The sequence below is a fragment of the Octodon degus genome, unplaced genomic scaffold (assembly GCF_000260255.1).
Source record: "Octodon degus isolate 3935 unplaced genomic scaffold, OctDeg1.0 scaffold00098, whole genome shotgun sequence".
Lineage (NCBI taxonomy): Eukaryota > Metazoa > Chordata > Mammalia > Rodentia > Octodontidae > Octodon > Octodon degus.
Genome location: NW_004524674.1, coordinates 6,184,955 through 6,202,564, shown reverse-complemented (window position 1 = coordinate 6,202,564; position 17,610 = coordinate 6,184,955). Strand labels below are relative to the sequence as shown.

Below are 17,610 nucleotides of genomic sequence, written 5' to 3'. Positions count from 1 at the left end.
GTAGTTACCAGTTTTTCAGTAATTTGTATTTGAAAGTAAATTTTATTTCCAAAATCTATACTAGAAGTAAAATTTCACAGCCATATGAATTTTTTACAATAAAAAACACTAATCTTGACCTTTTACCACAGTGCTGTAACTTAACTACAGTCTTCTGATGTTACTAATTACAAAATGTTTTTGTGCTAGTAAGCTAGTACCTTATTTCACTCAATACGGTCCTGCACTTACTTGGGGTAATCATTTAACATCAATATGATATAATAATGCTCACACCTGGAGTTGGAAATGTGCTCTTTTGATTCAGCTTAAGCTTATTTTATGAAGAACTTTGTTCAAATGTGCAACTTCTCTAAACAGTAATGTTTGCATGGGATCTGCCCTGGACTGGCTGCCTTCAGAGCCCAGTCCCAAAGTTTACTTGTGATGTTGAATGTCATTCACACTAACTGAAGTGTTTGTGTATTTGCTCTTCTGTCCTGTTTTTACTGTTTCTCTGCTTTAGAGATTCAGAATATTCAGAGAGCTTCTTTCTATGACAGTGTTTCTGGTCTTCATGAGCCACCAGGTGAATGTATACAGCCTGTAGGTTCTCCAAAATAGAAGGGTTAAAACCACAGGAAAGACTGGGAGGGGGGCTGGCCGGGGGGGCTGGGGAGGGCAGGGTACACTGGGAGGGGGGCTGGTTTATGGGTTTCTGTTTTTGTTTTGCTCATAGGCCTGCATGAACTTCTCATTTCATGCTCTGTTTTTTTATACCTCAAGGCAACTGTTTGCATAAATGATTCAATTGCTACTGCATACACATCGCTTCTTATTTTATGCATAGCACTCACAGCATTGCATAGTAAAAGGTAGGTCACTACCTTTTCCAATAGTGCCATTTTGATACACGGGCCGCCAAGGGAATTGCTAGGAATTGACCGGCTAAATGCCATTTCCTTTGTCTTTTGAGTCACTCTTAAATTTTCAACTCATGTTCAAGGTGTATTTCTTTTTAAGTCACTAATATTTTGTGAACAAATAACTACATACTTATCTCAGGTGTAAAGTCTCTTTAAGCCTTTGATTTGGAATTAATATACATAACTAGATGTTGACCTTCTGTTTTGAACTGAAGGTACCAAACTTGTCCACAAGTCTTAATATGTGCAGTTCGAGACAAATACAGAATGAAATGTTGCTAGAACTTATGCTTTGAACTCGAAATTGTACACCACATGTTTTAGCTTTTCATTCTAAATCCTTAGTCCTAAATATTATCCTGGCTAGAGGGTGCCCCCAAAATCTCAATATAAAAATGAAAATCACCCAGCTTTCCAATTGTTTAGTGAAATTAGCAAATAACAAAATGTAGAGAAAAAGTCAAATTCATCTTAGAAAATTTCCTTTATGAGTATTGGAACATGATAATGCTAAAATCTAAATTCACCTCAGAAGTTATTTTGACAATGTTAAAGAACTGTGCCAGTTTTAGTCCAATTTAGGATTCCTGCTGTCAGTTCTAGTTCACATATTATAGAAAAAATAAGTTGAAAGCTTGGGGTGGGAGGAGAGAAGAGATGACGCCAAGAAAAGCAGGAGGCGTAATGAAAATTCCACAGAATCCAGCGGATTCTGCAAACGTGCAGACTGTCATCTTTGGCCTGCGGGACACTAACAGTGGTGCTGAGAGGGAAAAACAGAACGAAGGGCAAGTTGGCTAATGTTGAAGCAGCTCGTGGTCTGCTGAGGACTTGTGCCTTGACCAAAGGTTCGAGCTTGATTTCTTGGCAGTTCTCCCAAAGCAAAATGCCTCTTTGGATTCCTACTCTTTCCTAAGAGAATCCCAAGCTGTCAGGTCGGTGAGGATACAATGGGGCCTGTTGTTGTTCCCTGTCATTTCTCCAGCACCTAGCCCAAAGGAGATGCACCACAAGTAAGTCGCTGAGTGAGAACTTGCTGGCCGAGTGGGTGGTGGCTGTCCCACACCCACTTTCCCACATAGCAGCTTCCCCCAACACCCCACCGTGGACTTTTCTTCGCTTAGGTCCCAGGTGCTCTTTCCGGAGGGACCCGAATCTCGAGGTCTGTAGATGAGGCAAGGTCCAGTACAGAGCCTCTTTCAGATGCTTTATTGTAATGAATACATAAAAAGCGAGTTCATTCCCCCACCACAGGCCCACCTTGACACTGAAAATGTCCTCGGTTGAGTTCCCTGAGTGAACCTCCGGCAGTGGAGAGACTCAAGTTCTGCTGCTCCTTGGAGGCCTTTCTTCTACCATGGCTAATTATGGTCTTTGAAGTTGTATATACACTGTACAGCAAATTCTGTCTTTAGTATATGTTTGTGGCTTCAAGACAACCTAAAGAAGGGTAAGGATCTTAAAACTGAAAATGAAGAATATTGGTATTTTCAGTGTTTCCCTCTGAAGACACTGGATGAAGGAGTTTCTAGGATCCAGATTGCGATGGTGTGGGACACACTGTCCCGAAGCAAGCATCTCTAAAGATGGCACACGCAGCTAATACAGTTCTGCACTTCTGTGTGTATTTGTAATGCTGTGTACACAAAGTATGCAGACTTCTGAGGATAAACAGTGAGAGATTAGGGTAGAGAGAAGTTTCTTAAAGTATCAAAGGACAGGTACAGAATAAGAAAGGAATTCCTAGAGACAACAGTGTAAGGTACTATGGGTATTTGCATACTCTCTAAAATTGTTTTCTTCCATGTTTACTTGGAAGTCTGGATTTTTGAGATAAACTAGTAATAAAGGCTGAAGAAGAGATGAACGAGCAAAGAGATTGTAATCTTAGAAATTACAGTCAAGGCTTTGGGACAGAAGTGCACTTTCAGTAGCTTTAGACCTGACCCAAACCAGTTGGAGGGACAGTGATGTATAATGTGGCCTAATGCTGGTTTACGCTACATTATAATTTCCTTCCTAGGGTAGTGTTGTGTCAGCTCCTTGCACCCCACATGTGCTCTTAGATTGTAGCTGGCACAACTAGAAGGTAAAATGACAGGAAATACAAGAGAAAACCTGAGAGGCACCATGAAGCACATTTTAACTGTTAGTAAAAAGTTCCCCCACCTCTTCTCAGTCTTTCATAAAACCAGCCCTTGAAAGGAGTTGCAGCAATTAGCCCAAGGCCGAGAGTCACCAAGGAGGGGCTGGTTCCTGCCACAGGAAGGCTGGCTCATCTGACTGTCACCAGTATTTCCAGGGCCTTTCGTTCTGTGATCTCTGCTGGACTCTTCTACTTTCTTGCCATAATTTAAGGGAAATTCTTCCCTTAGCTGTGCTTAAAACATAGCAATGAGGACCTTCTCACTTCAGGAGCTTTGAACTAGCCTTTTTCTTTTCTTTCCAGTAAGACATGAAAGGCATAGAACGGTAACCACTGACTCTACAGCTTATGTCCATCAGTCACAATCTCTGTTGAAACTGCTGTTTTACAGTAGTTTGTGTCTGCCAGCTTGTAGACTCAGCTGAATCATAGTCATTTGCAGTGGACTAAGTTTTTTGTTGTGACACCAGTAACATATATTATGATTTCAGTCCTACTTGTAGTTGTAGCATTTGGGAACTGCAGTTGGAGATTCTGAGGCCAAGTAGGGACAGCGACACTTGGCCCACAGGATGACTGTGAGCCTGCAGCTGGCATATGGGAAGTGCCCAAGTACATGATGCCGGGCATTTGCCCAGGCTGTGCCTGCAGCTGCCACAGCTGCTGTTACAACCTGGTAGCTGCTGTTGTGGTGAAAAGCAGAAACATTCAATAAACACTCATTTCCTTGGTTTTTGTTTAATTCAAGTCCACTTTTATTCATAGGGTGCTGCCAGGATCAACATAAGTTGAAGACTTGGACCTGATGGGGAGAGCAGGGGCAGCAGAGCAAGTTGCAGGCTGCCCTGAGTCCTGCAGGGGTGGGGTGGGTGGAGAAGCTTCCCGTTGGCCCAGACACCTTGGACTTCCGAAGGCGGGGGAAGAGAGAGGAGATAGCATTCAAGTTCACTAGTAGTAGTGCTTGGGGTAAGAAAGGTTGCTTTCTTCTTAAGTCACATGCTTCCTACCACCCTCTGGACTTCCTGGAATTCTTCTGAAAATTTCCAAATATGCTAAAGAAATAAACATAACAGATTGGTTCTAGCAAGGAAGGTTATACATTTGTTGTTACTGTGTAGGTAATATGGAGATTGTTTCAAGGCATTCACAGCAGTTAAATATCTGTTTCTGGCTCTTTTTTTAACTGTTGATTAGTATTTCCATCAATGTTAGAGTAGAATTGCCTTATCTGACTGCACTGAGCACCATGAACTTGAGGCCAGCTGGGCCTGGTGCTACGCCAGAGGCCTTGCTTGTAAGGTGTGTGTGGTACTGTTCTTAATCATCCTTGTCTGGCTACCGTTAGCAGTAAATACGTTTCCCCTTCTGGCTTCTAACTTTATTAACTAGAATGAGTTTCTGAAGATCATTCCCAATAAGCAGGACCACTTAAGAATGGGAAGGATGCAAGAAGGAGGGGGAGAGAGCAAAATGAAAAACAGAATTCAGATGTGTTTTGTATCAACTCCCCAGGAAGACTGTAATCATTACAAACTGCAAGTGTGTATTGATTTTAAAAAATAAAGGCAAAATTTTTTAAGAAAGAAAAACGTAACAAATACTTTTTGTATGATCTATAAATAACTGAAATTTTTTCTCTAAAAAAGTTCTGGCACTAGACAATATCATCCCTTAAAAACTGTTGATGGCAGCTTTGAGGTAAATGAGAAATTCTTGGGGGCCTGCCCCTTAGCTCAGCTCTTTAAGTGGCTGCTTCAACAAAGCAGTCAGCCTCAGGTGGCTGTGGTTCCATCCCCACAACTCAAGCCAGCCAAACCTGCCCTGAAGGCATTTGGAGAAAAAAAAAAAAAAGAAATTCTTTTTTGTTTCTTGTCCATATGAAACTTATCTGAATTCTGAATAATAAATTATTAGTGTAAAATGCATGTAAATTTTTTTTGCAGGCTACTAGAGAACCAAATAAAGAATTTAAAACCCACCAGTAGCCCTGCCCAGGCTGTCCTGGCCCCTCGGAGAAGTGTTCATCGCTGTCGACACCCCCACCCTCACGCCCACCCCCTTTGTGAGACAGAGGCTCCGCCCTGTCAGGTCCCCTGGAGCAGCTGTGATCCTGGAGAGTCACGCTGGACCTTGTCTCTGTTTCCTGCTGTAGCCGTTTCCTCAAGAAAACTCTCTTAACATTGAAGTTTTTCTGGGTCCTGATTTTTGAATGAAATCATATATTACCCATGTGGCCCAAATCTTTTAGTGAATTTCCTAAATTGTTTCTGTTATCCACAAAATAGTTTTTTCTTTGGTGGAATTTAACCTTGAGTTTAAGAATTTTGAATTAAAGAAACAAAATGAAAGTCTAGAGCATTACTAATTTTTTCAAAATTTGAATGTTTAGTTCCAGATCACCATTATTAAAATTGGAAATCAGGCCCATTTTATGATTGTAGTTTCTGACAACTACAGCAGTAACACAGTGGCATGCTGTTTAAATTAGCCTGTTAGGGGCCAGTGAGATAGCTCAGCCAACTAAGTGCCTGTTAAGGCAAGCGCAGGTATCAGGGTTCGGTCCCCCATACCATGTGGCTCGCCGGGCATGCTGAGCCAGCCACTGAAACTTGGAGTGGTGGCACACATTTGTAATCCCAGCGCTAGGGAGGCTGAAAACAGGAGAATCGGTATGAGTCCGAGTTGGGTAGTGAAACTCTGTACCAAATACATTTAAAAAAAAAAAAAAAAGACTGACTTGTAAATTAGCCTGTTAGCTACAGGCTGACTCACTGCAAAAATCACTGTCACTACATCCCTGCAAAGTAGACGTGGTCACTTGCTGTTTTGTGGTGGCAGTCATTTTGTCCTTTGGGGTATTAACCAGCTTCTGGGTGCCAGACACTGCACTGGCCAACCCTGGGTGGTAGGTGAGGCACTTGGCACCACCTGAGCTGGTGGTCACAGGTCAGAGACTGCATGGGCACAGCTCCCACAGCCCTCAGTGTGTGGGATGCTGGGGGTGTGTCCTCCCCCCATCCCTGTCCCAAGAAAAGCTGGCAAACAGTGTGGCACTGTGTCCTGGGATCTGCCTGTGGAGCATCTCAGGCTCAGAGTGGGAGGCAGCCTGCTTAGCCCGGCAGGCAGGTGGGAACCAGAGTCTAAGACTTCTCTGAAGTAGTTAAAAAATGGAGGTTTACAAGAATTGAGGAGTTTACCGGGGACTGGAGCTGTGGGGACAGAGAGAAGGAGGGAGGATGAAGTCATGTCTTTGGAAGAGGCAGCCGGTTTGTCCAGTTGGATTTCGGGGGTTGTGTAGGAAAATGGCATAAAAGCTCCCAGCAGGGGGCGCTTGAACCCCCTTCAGATACCAGACACTCTATGAACCTGGTCTACTTCCCCCTCAACCCCACCCCTGAGAGAACAGGGTCTAGCAGCAGTGCTGAGACTGGGAAAGGTTGGGGAACATGTCTCCCCTAATTATACAGCTCATTGGTGGAGGTGTTTCTGACTCTGGCTCCAGTTCATCCCTGTGCTGTATCCCTGGGTTAAATTATTTTGACCGAATCTGACAGACTCTGGGAAAAGCTCCAGGAGCTTAATGCTTCATTTTTTCTTGTAGAAATGACTTTAATGATTATACTGGGACAAAAGGCATAGCAGAAAAAACTGTGACAGCCAGGCGCTGAGGATAAATTAGGGGTGCGAGCCCAGAGCAGGAAACCAGGTAGGAGAGCTGCAGAATCTGGATCACAGGGAAGAGCCAGGCAAGGGCAGGGTACGACCAGGGATAGGATAAAGACATCTAGAGGTGTGGGTGAGCAGCCAGGATCAGAAGAAATTGAGGCAATTCCTGGTTTCCAGCTAGAGCGACCAGCGGTCATATTTGGACGGAGGAAATGGCGTGGAGATGGCGCAGAAAGTGGTTTAGGTTTCCTATGTCCATTCCTCCTCCTCTGCCACGCTGCTGGGGCTTGCTTCCAGGCCCTCTTCTGTCTGGTCTGGTAGCCCATTCATTGCCGTAGCTTTAAACATCGCAACTCCCAGCTAGACTTCTGTTGCCCAGACCTTCTTGCCAGCCAACTGATTGTTCAGCTTGTGTCCTTGACATCTCACCTCCACTACAGGCATCCAAAGCTTACAGTTTAGGTCACAGCCACAAGCCCACTTCTCTCCCCATCCTCTGCCTGTGATCTTACCTACCACCCGGAGTCCTTGAAATGTCTTAACTTTCCATAACAAGTTAATCATAAAAGCAAGTGGGCCCTCCCACCAGCTGCCCTCTGTGATCTCGCTTATCCGCTGTCCTCTCCAGGAGCCAGGCCTTCACACCTCTTTCCCCAGCTCCCTCCCCAGGCTCCCATCTGTAGCAGCCAGAGAAGCACTGTGGTGATCTGACCAGCACTTAGTCCCCGGAACTGGCCTCTGCTTTCTTCCTGCCCTGGACTGTCTCATGAGATTTCTTCCAACTGGAATGGTTTTCCCAACTGGCACATTCTTCATCTTTGGGTCCACAGTGACTTCCCCAGAGAGAGCAGTGGCTGCTCGGTTCCCTTACAGCATTCTGTTCTTTCCTTTCAGTGCATTTCCCACTATGTGTAATATAAATGTATATCTACTTCATTTGTTCACTAACGTGTAAATAAAGGGTTAGTGCTAGACATCATGCTGGGAGCAGGGATGCATTGTTGAATAAAAGCAGACATGCTCAAATGTCACAAGAACTTAGAGAAAGCACAGCTACCTTTGTACCTGGGAGAGGAATGCTGGTGTGTGGCGCTGGGTAGTCAGGTATATCTAGTTAAGAGTCATAAGTGAAATTACCTGAGATGAGGATATGGCCTGAGAAAAGCAAAAGACTATTGTCTGTGTTTCTTACTGTGTTCTAGAGGAATTCCGGTGAACTAAGTTTGGTTCTTAAGAAAGTGCCATGGTGTACAGGGAAAGTAGAAGAGAAGCCAGAGTAGATGAGGTACAGCGGAAGCTGGGATCATTTAAAAATCAGGTGCAAAGAGAGTTTTCAGCACACTGCTATGGTGGTTCACAGGCAAGCAGATGAACAGCACTGGTAGAGCTAGGGGCTGCGTAATTGGCCCATCTTTGCCTGGGTAGTTCTGGAAAGGACAGGCAGAGGCTGGGCTGCGGGCCAGTTGGCCACACACACTGAGACGTTAGGGGGAAGATACAGTGGGACAAGCATGTGAATTACTCTAGAAAGAAGTTGGGCTTAGAGCAGAAACATGAGTAGTGGGGGCAAGGTCAAGAGAAGGTCTCTATTAACGAAGCACACAGGAGATTCCACAAGTAAAGAGGGAGTGGTTGAGGGCCTAGGAAAGGAGACCTCTATAGGGTGATGGACAGTCCTGTGCCCTAGCCACAGAGCAGCTCTGGTCTCTGCCGGAGTCGGGTGGCTTTCCTGGGAACAGCTGGAGCACAGCTCGCCTCCCTGGGCCTGGGGATGACCTTGGCCCCGCCACCCTTCTCCGGCTTGTATTCCAGACCTGCAGACTGCAAGTCCTTCCCCGCCCAGGCTCGGGGCTCCTCTTCGGTAAACTTCTCAGTGCAATGAAGAATGAGCTGAGACCTTTTCCTTGGAGCCCTTTACCCAGGGCCAGGTCTCCATATGCTTCTCTCACAGGAAGTAAAAGAAGAGTTGAGGGTTGAGGAGGCCTGTGCAGATGGTGCGAGCATTTCTCCCGCCTTCATGACAGGGCGGTGTCTGAGGGCAAGTGTGGCCCTGTCCACATGGGAAGCCTGGATGCTGGCTGTCCTCCACAGAGTCCCTTTGTGTTTTTGCCCGCTAATGAGTTTGACTCATGCTTTGAGGCAACAGCTGAAGTTTATACGTTACTCAAAAGCTGAACTGATGTAACTGAATCTCCTGCATTTGTTCCTAACTCAAATGACTTTTCTTCCTGAAAATCTGATGACCAGTAAGAGCCAACTCTGACCCTTAATCCCTGAGCATCTTCATTAAGTAGATTTGTACAGTCACATATTTTTATATATAATTTATGAGCCATTTTCTGTTTTGAGACTTTTTATAATATCAGTTTGTGTATCAATAATGCCTGCCAGTGATCTTTTATTTACCAAACACTTGCAAACGGAGCAGGGAGAATGTTGCCAAGACTGAAATCCTGGTCCGAGCTCAGTAGAAGGCACCTGCGGGTATGTGGTAGCTGGGACTCGAGCAGCACTGCGGTATGCTGCCATATAAGTGTGTGGCTGTTGGTTCCACGGCTTGTGCAGTGTCTAAAATGCTGACTGCCTTACCTATATGGCACCTCTTCCCATTTGTTCACAAAGCTTGTGCGCTGCACTATCACTGTGTTTTTGCTTCCCCTTCTGAAGAGTCAGACGTGGCTCACAGTCCCTTTCCTTTTCCTCCTCACCAGTGGACCGTATTGTGGGTCTGGATCAAGTCACTGGTATGACTGAGACAGCTTTTGGCTCTGCGTACAAAACCAAGAAGGGCATGTTTCGCACCGTTGGGCAGCTCTACAAAGAATCCCTCACGAAGCTGATGGCAACTCTCCGGAACACAAACCCCAACTTTGTTCGCTGCATCATTCCAAATCACGAGAAGCGGGTATGTGTGAACAAAAACATATGCCTGCATTTAGAGTTGACCACGGTTGGGTTATGAAGATTAACCCAGGAAACTTGCTCCTTTGCTCAGGCTGGAAAGCTGGATCCTCACCTAGTGCTGGATCAGCTGCGCTGTAACGGCGTCCTGGAAGGCATCAGGATCTGTCGCCAGGGCTTTCCCAACCGGATAGTTTTCCAGGAATTCAGACAAAGGTATTGTTTTTACCTTTTTCATGTCTGTCAAAGCTTACCTTAACATGACTGAAAATTGTGGTATAATAAGGAAACATTTGTCTTATTCCTTTGACTCAGCCTCTTATATATAGCGAAGGGACAGTCCTTACTGCTAGAAAGATGAGTGCCTATTTGTCAGCAAGGCAGTGAGCTAGGAGCTAAGGGGGGTCTGCAGAGGCTGCCCGGCCTCAGACCCTCGGAGTTTGCTGGGAGAGCAAGGCAGAGCTGGAAACACAGTTTACTCATCCAGACAATCTTGCCTGCCATGTAAACATAGTCATTTTTTTTTAAAAAAGGTTTAAAATAGATGACTAATGTATGCTCTTTTTGAGAAAATTTGAAAATACAGCAGAAACTAAAAGTAAATCAAAAGCATCCAGGAATGCTTCCTAAAAACATTTTAGGATTTTTTTTTTCACAGAGTATGCATATTTCATGTATATTTTTTCCATCATATATATATATGTACACACAATGATAGTCCTTTAACCACAATGAAGAAGACAGTTAGATAGATTAGAAGAGAATAAAATAGATTAGAAAAGGATTATGGAGAAGAAAACAAGGAAGAATGATCAGTGTCCAGGAGAAACTGATGCGAACATGAGAAATTGTGTTTAAAATTTTATTTGATAATTTTCCTTAGTAATTAAATTAAGTTAGTTGCTTTTTCCCTTTTTGTCTTTTGTAAATCCAGTTTCAAAGCATGGGATAAGTAGGGACTGCCAGGTCAAGCAGGGCCCATCATCCTGAGACGCTGATGTTGTATATCCTAAGATGGCCCCAACTGTGGGCCATTGTTCAGTAAATGCTCTGGTGGGTCTTCCCTTTTTACTATTCTTATATCTTATCTAAGATTAGATAGATAGATAGATAGATAGATAGATAGATAGATAGATAATAGATATAGATAGATAATATTCTTTGTTTTTTATTACTAAAAGAGATTCTTCTTTTACTCTAGCCACTGTCTTTTTGCCACATGGTTTTCCTGAGGCATAGCTATGGGCGGTGAGGTATGCACACTCGGTGGCCGTGTGCACACCCAGGCGAGCACTGGGGTGGACGTCACCGGGTATTTTCTAGTACTCTACACAAAAGCACGTGACTGTTGCTCTCACGGCCTTTGCTGTATTCTACTGAGTGCCTGCGAGTCAACTGCAACCTAAATCTCAGATTTAAATCTCAGTTTCTTTGCATCATAAGGATGTGGACTTCTTGTGGGAAATGAACAAAAAATAAAATTTTTAACACCATACTTATGTATGATACCCTCTTAGGCTGGAGTTTTGGTCTGGAAGAATGAACTTTGTTTCTGCTTTATAAGACATAGAAATTAGATCTGCAAAAAACCTTCAGGCTGTCACTCCACCTTGCTCTTAATTTGCATTTTACATACCATTTTATTAAGCAGAACTTAGAAGATAAATGTGTTCACAGATTTTGGCAGATGTTTTTGGAATCTTGTCTTACAGATACGAGATCCTAACTCCCAATGCTATTCCTAAAGGTTTCATGGATGGCAAACAGGCTTGTGAACGAATGGTAAGCCTTTCTTCATTTTTCTGTTTGTTGACTGTTAACATAATCTTTCCTATAGCAAAAAGAAACAACCTTTTTCTCTCTTAGATCCGGGCTTTAGAGTTGGACCCAAACCTGTATAGAATTGGACAGAGCAAAATATTTTTCAGAGCCGGAGTTTTAGCACACTTAGAAGAAGAGAGAGATTTGAAAATCACCGATATCATCATCTTCTTCCAGGCGGTCTGCAGAGGTTACCTTGCCAGAAAGTGAGTGGGTACTGGGGAATTCAGCACTGCCTGGGAAGAGAGAGTGTGGGGGATGGCACGTTCCTGTCCTTGGGGGAGTTGTATTCCAGTGGGAGGCCGAGCCAAGGCAGCAATGGACCTTCAGAAGAACCGTGTGGTGCATAAGGGACACCCACAGGGGACAAGGTGTAGAGCAAAGGAGTTGGAGGCACCCTCAGCCCAGGGCCTTGGAGAAGACCCTGAGGCCAACACTCAAGGAGAGAAGGCTGGCCCCATGGAGTGGGGGCGGGAGGGCTGAGCACCAGCAAAGGGACACTGGAAAGAGACTTTGTGTTCTGCCCCTACACTGTTCTGCCTCAGGAGATGAGGAGTTTTATGCAGCCCCTGCAGTGCACTCACACGTGTATCCACAGGTTCATGGCAAGAGGAAAGTGTATAGGGTGCATCTAGGCAGAATGTGCAGGGGTCAGCACATGCTGGGCAGCCCGATGAGCAGAGAGTCGAACAGATTCAAGTGGAAAGTGTGTGTTTGTCCCATCCTGTCCTGTCTGTCTCATCCTGTTCCATCCTGTCCTTGTCATGTGTTGTCCCCCAACCTCACCAGACAGTTTAAGTGAAGGCCGCCCTCTGTTGGCCACATAGGAGGGCTTGCCTCTGGAAAGTCCTGTGAGCAGCCAGGAAAGCATTTTCCTTCACATTCTCTTTCTTACTGTTCTTCAGGGCTTTCGCCAAGAAGCAGCAGCAGCTCAGCGCACTGAAGGTCCTGCAGCGGAACTGCGCCGCCTACCTGAAGCTACGGCACTGGCAGTGGTGGCGGGTTTTCACCAAGGTGCGTGGCGCTAGCCGCTTTAGAGCCTTCCTGCACAGTAGGGCGCTCTGGCAGTGAGGCCCTGCCGGGACATGGAAAAAAACTGTGATCTGGTTATAGGTGAAGCCTCTCCTGCAAGTCACTCGCCAGGAGGAGGAGCTTCAGGCCAAAGATGAAGAGCTGCTAAAGGTGAAGGAGAAGCAGACAAAGGTGGAAGGGGAGCTGGAGGAGATGGAGAGGAAGCACCAGCAGGTGTGTGAGCCAGAGCGCCACGCGCTGCGCCAGGTTGGCCTGCCTGGCCCCTGGGTAGCAACCCGCCCGCACTGCATAGCAGCGGCACCTGCCGTGTCACCATTTCATGGGAGGCATTTGCACTCATTGTCAAAGCATGTACATGTCAAGAATACAGTTAATAAATGCATTGTACTTTGTATGTTACACTTATATAAGTTAACACAGGCTGGTGTCATAGCTCAGCGGCAAAGCCCCTGCCTGGCAAGCGCAAGGTCCTGAGTTCAGTTTCTGGTTCCAGTGTTCACTGTCCACTTTGCATTTAACACCTGTTGTAGCTGAAGCTCCTAGTTACCTTTTCTTATCAGCCAATGAGAGAAAATAGCACAGAGTATAAAGGTGAGATGACTGGACACCAGGCTTCTCTGCTGGCCTCTTCCCCAGTGATGAGGCCAGTGGCCTTGTGGGTGAGTGACAACACAGGCTCAGCAAGTATCAGTAGATGACAGCATTAATGATTCAGGCCAGGAGTATCACTTGATATTAAATAGGCCTTAATAGTCACCATGAGGCTTATAACATTTAAATAATTTTTCCCTCCCATTTATCTGTCCCTTTGTAACTGTAATAGAACCGTAATTCTTAAAGTGACATGACTTTAGTATGTATTATTCAGGTTAACTTGAGGCAACAGAAGCAACCGAAAATACTTTCACCTAGCTTATTCTGCCGTAACCGGAAGCATATCTGCAAGTTTGCGGGAGCTGTGATGTATTGTTAGCTCCAGTGTCTTTGGTGATGGGTGCCGGCCATTGCAGGGCGTATCGCGTGTGCGCACCGGGGTGCATCACAGTACCAGCCCCTGTATTATGATTCCAGCTCCTAGAAGAGAAGAACATCCTTGCAGAACAGCTGCAAGCAGAAACTGAGCTGTTTGCTGAAGCAGAAGAGATGAGAGCAAGACTTGCCGCGAAAAAGCAAGAATTAGAGGAGATTCTCCATGACCTGGAGTCTAGGGTGGAAGAAGAAGAAGAGAGAAACCAAATCCTTCAAAATGAAAAGAAAAAAATGCAAGCACATATTCAGGTACTTACCTGGAGTTTTCACTTTGAGTTACATTTTATATTTTTGAATGAATCTGTTGAATAAGTAGGAGCTGTGTTTGGATTCTTCTGGCTGTGGGGAAGGCCTGCGTTCTGGGCTGCGAATACCTACCCTTCATTTGAAGCACAGCTAGAGTAAAGTTTTTTAACTTGGCTTTGTTATTTTGCATAGGAGTACTCCTTATGTATAGGGCACCAACAGAACCCCCCAGGCTCTGTAACATTCTGTAAAGGACCCCTGTTTCTTTATGTTGCCATTAGTAATTCTCTTGCTCTCTCCACTTACTGGACAGGAATCTGCTAAGTGGCTTGCTTCATGAGAAATGCTTAGCACACATGTACAACTTAGACCTTCCTGGTACTTTCATTTTTTTACATTTTTAAAAATATAAGCTACAGTCACAAGCACACTGCACGCACGATTGCATACCCAGCCAGATGGTAGTTACGCCGGCCGCACCCAGCCCGGGACTCATCCATCCCTTTTCTCCTCCCACCAGCACCCTTTCTCAGGATGCTCCTGTCAGGTTAGCATCTGCCACCACTGTTTCCTCCAGGATACTTCTCCCTTAGTATTTTCTCACCCTCGGCTTATGTCTGCAAGAGGCAGACTGCTCAGACATTTGTCAAAGCCACAGACACTTTCATATTACTTCCTTAGCAAATACTCATAGTAAATCAGCCAGACATGTACTTTCCTTTCATTCTTTAGCACAAACAGCTTTCACGTACCCCCATTGTAGCCCAGGAGAATACCATAAAAGCTATATAAAAGGGGGCTGGTGAGATGGCTCAGTGGTCTAAAGCACCTACTTAGAACAAGCTTAGCAGAGCACAGGGACTGCGGTTCAATCCCCACATGCCAGCCAGCCCCGCCCCCTGATGGGCTGAGCTGGCCCCCCCACACACACACAAATAAAAAAAAATAAAATATCAAAAAAAAAAAGCTATATAAAAGGTACATACTCTGCAATCCAGCAATTCTAATTCTAGAACTTTATTCAAAAGATACACCCATTATTCAAAAATAGATTATTAAACTTTAGTAATACCCTGGTTATAAATTCTGGGATAGTTCCAGTGAAACTGAGCCAGCTAATTCTCTGATGGGTGCTGCTGTTTTGTTTTCTTTCTTGCCTTTTTGGCTGAGTAAGTGCCGTTGAATTTGATGTAGTACCACTGTATTGCTCACATTCCCTGTGTCACTCACTGCAAAATATGAATGTTGTTCCATATTACAAATGTGCCAACACTTAATTACCATGGCCTTTTTTATAACATGTTCATGTTTTTAATTATTACCACAACATTTCACGATAAGTTTTTATACAAATCACATCTGGCATGTTCATGAAATTGTTGTTTTTTAAGGAATGCCCAATTTCAAAGCTTGCTACACTTGGCCATGTTGGCTTTCATAAGGATCAAGCCACTTTGCACTGTAACATGTGCACAGAACAGATGTCTGTTTCGTGTTGTTTCACCTTGGAAGGTGAAAGGGAGGGTCTCGTTCGCATGCATCGCTGTGCACGCTGAGTGTGCCGTGGGCTCTTCCTCACCAGGACCTGGAAGAGCAGCTAGACGAGGAGGAAGGGGCCCGGCAGAAGCTGCAGCTGGAGAAGGTGACAGCAGAGGCGAAAATCAAGAAGATGGAAGAGGAGATTCTCCTTCTTGAGGACCAGAACTCCAAGTTTGTGAAAGTAAGGGACTTGTTTTCCACAGAGCTGATTTTAGAATCCAGGAGATACCTGTGTTGATACGTCCCTGAAATGAGGTCTCCAACAGAAAATTCTCAAGATTATAGGTTCATTTATTTAGTTTTCTCATTAAGTCTGTCCTTGTCTACATTTCTAAAGACACAAGACACTGTTTAACTCCCTAAATCCACCAGTTACCTTCTAGTCCTTGTGCACTGCACACACTGCCCTTCACGGGTGACCTGTGCCCACCCCTGCCAGCTCTGCGGTGGGCTCGGCCTCCGCAGGCTCGTGGCCCAGGGGGCCAGTGTGACTTGCTCTTCTCTTCACCAAAGAAAGTTAATTTTCCTGACCCCAAGCCCATGCTGTTATCTTGAATGCCTTTTCTGAAACAGTTTTCTCAATTCAGGAAAAGAAACTCATGGAAGATCGCATTGCTGAGTGTTCTTCGCAGCTGGCTGAAGAGGAAGAAAAGGCAAAAAACCTGGCCAAAATCAGGAATAAGCAAGAAGTGATGATCTCAGACTTGGAAGGTCAGTGTCTGGGGCTGGGGAGCTTTCAGAAGAAGCCATGAAAGTGTGGAGTTTTCACTTTAATTGGAGATGCAGTAACTGCTGACGACAAAGGCCCTCACCTGGGCTTCCGTACTAGCAGCTCTCTTCCAGCCTACTTTGTCTTGCTCAGTCCCTTTGTACTCATCATGGAATAGCAGCAAAATAGTTTTACTTTGTAAATTTTGGTGCCATGCTAGAAGACACTGCCTTTGGCAGATGGATGTGAAGCCCACAGAATGTCAGCTGTTCTGGGTCTCTGATCTCAAAAACAAGTGAGGCGCCTCAGTTTCACCTCACAAAGGGAATGGCCCTGACACAGAAAGTGGCAGGATAGAGGAGAAACTTCCGAGGGGATGATGTCTCACTGTGGTGGCAAAGGTACAGTTAGGATTAGGATTGCTGCAGAAGAAATCACTGAAGCTGGACGTTGTAGAGAGCACAGGAGACTTCTCCTTAGATGCTGGCCAGTAGAGGCACATGTCCGCAGCATAGGACAGATGAAGGCTGATGGCTGGCGTCACGGCTCTGCTCAGGCACCTGTAGGAGAGGGCCCACCCCTTTCCAAATGTGCTTTTATGGTGAGAGAAAATGAGCCTGGGGAGTTGTGTGGTTTGTTTGTTTTTTATAACCTGGGGAATTTTTGAAAGACACTTAAGGAGTTCAGTTTTGGCTTTTTTGTTTAGTATCAGCAAAAGATAAAGGAGTTAGTATGAAGTTATTTTAACCCATACATGATCCCTCTGCTAAGGAAGTGCCCATAATAAAGATTTGTTCTTCCTGTCGCTAAGCAGCTTGTGTCATCCTCTTAGCCGTGGGTGCTGCTGGAGCACAAAAGGCCCACAAGTCACCCTTTTGAGGAGGGTGGGAAGGTGCACAACTGAGTCCTCTGACCTCTGCCCTGGTTCTTGGGGAAGTTCAACCCAGGGATTCCCACCAGAGTCAGGGGGGTCAGGAAGTGACCAACACAGCTCTGGTATCTGCAGAATGATCGCATTCATCACGGGGAGCTGGCACAGTGATGGGTTGGACACAGGAGGGTTCCAGATCATTAGGCACTTACAGCATGGGCTCCCTTCCAAGAAGGGACATTGGGCTCTCCCCACTTTCCTCCTTAAGATTCTGCCCTTACATTGCTTTGTGTTGGTTTGATCTTGTAGGGTTTCTGATGGCTGAGCAAAGCTACAGTGTATCTTAGAACACAATGGCTTATTCCTAGCTTTGATCAGTTCACATTTTGGTTTTGTTGAGGTGGTTCAATTTTTAAAATTTGTACTAGTGCATGTTTGCAGTGCAGCATGATCGCATTCATCACGGGGAGCTGGCACGTGTGCAGAGCGCAGCACTCAGTGTGTGTCCACGTGGCAGCATCGGTCATGCGGTGCGTTGAAGAGCTTCTTTCCTCTTGCCTTAAAAGAACGCTTGAAGAAGGAAGAGAAGACTAGGCAGGAGCTGGAAAAGGCCAAGAGGAAACTTGATGGTGAAACAACTGACCTGCAGGACCAGATTGCTGAGCTCCAGGCACAGGTGGATGAGCTGAAAATCCAGCTAGCCAAGAAGGAGGAGGAGCTGCAGGGGGCGCTAGCCAGGTCTGTC

The 17,610-nt window shown here is 45.3% G+C and overlaps 1 protein-coding gene across 6 annotated transcripts in view; it reads left to right on the top strand.

Annotated features, from left to right (window-relative positions):
• Nucleotides 1–17,610, top strand: part of Myh10 (myosin heavy chain 10) — a 137,637-nt gene that overhangs the window by 89,441 nt on the left and 30,586 nt on the right. For all 6 annotated transcript variants that reach the window (XM_023723440.1, XM_023723439.1, XM_023723442.1 and 3 more), the window contains 10 exons: nucleotides 9,429–9,622; nucleotides 9,713–9,834; nucleotides 11,331–11,400; nucleotides 11,485–11,645; nucleotides 12,345–12,453; nucleotides 12,553–12,684; nucleotides 13,543–13,749; nucleotides 15,329–15,466; nucleotides 15,873–15,996; nucleotides 17,432–17,603. In XM_023723440.1, the coding sequence (XP_023579208.1) occupies nucleotides 9,429–9,622; nucleotides 9,713–9,834; nucleotides 11,331–11,400; nucleotides 11,485–11,645; nucleotides 12,345–12,453; nucleotides 12,553–12,684; nucleotides 13,543–13,749; nucleotides 15,329–15,466; nucleotides 15,873–15,996; nucleotides 17,432–17,603 (1,429 nt within the window). The remainder of the gene's footprint in view (nucleotides 1–9,428; nucleotides 9,623–9,712; nucleotides 9,835–11,330; nucleotides 11,401–11,484; nucleotides 11,646–12,344; nucleotides 12,454–12,552; nucleotides 12,685–13,542; nucleotides 13,750–15,328; nucleotides 15,467–15,872; nucleotides 15,997–17,431; nucleotides 17,604–17,610) is intronic.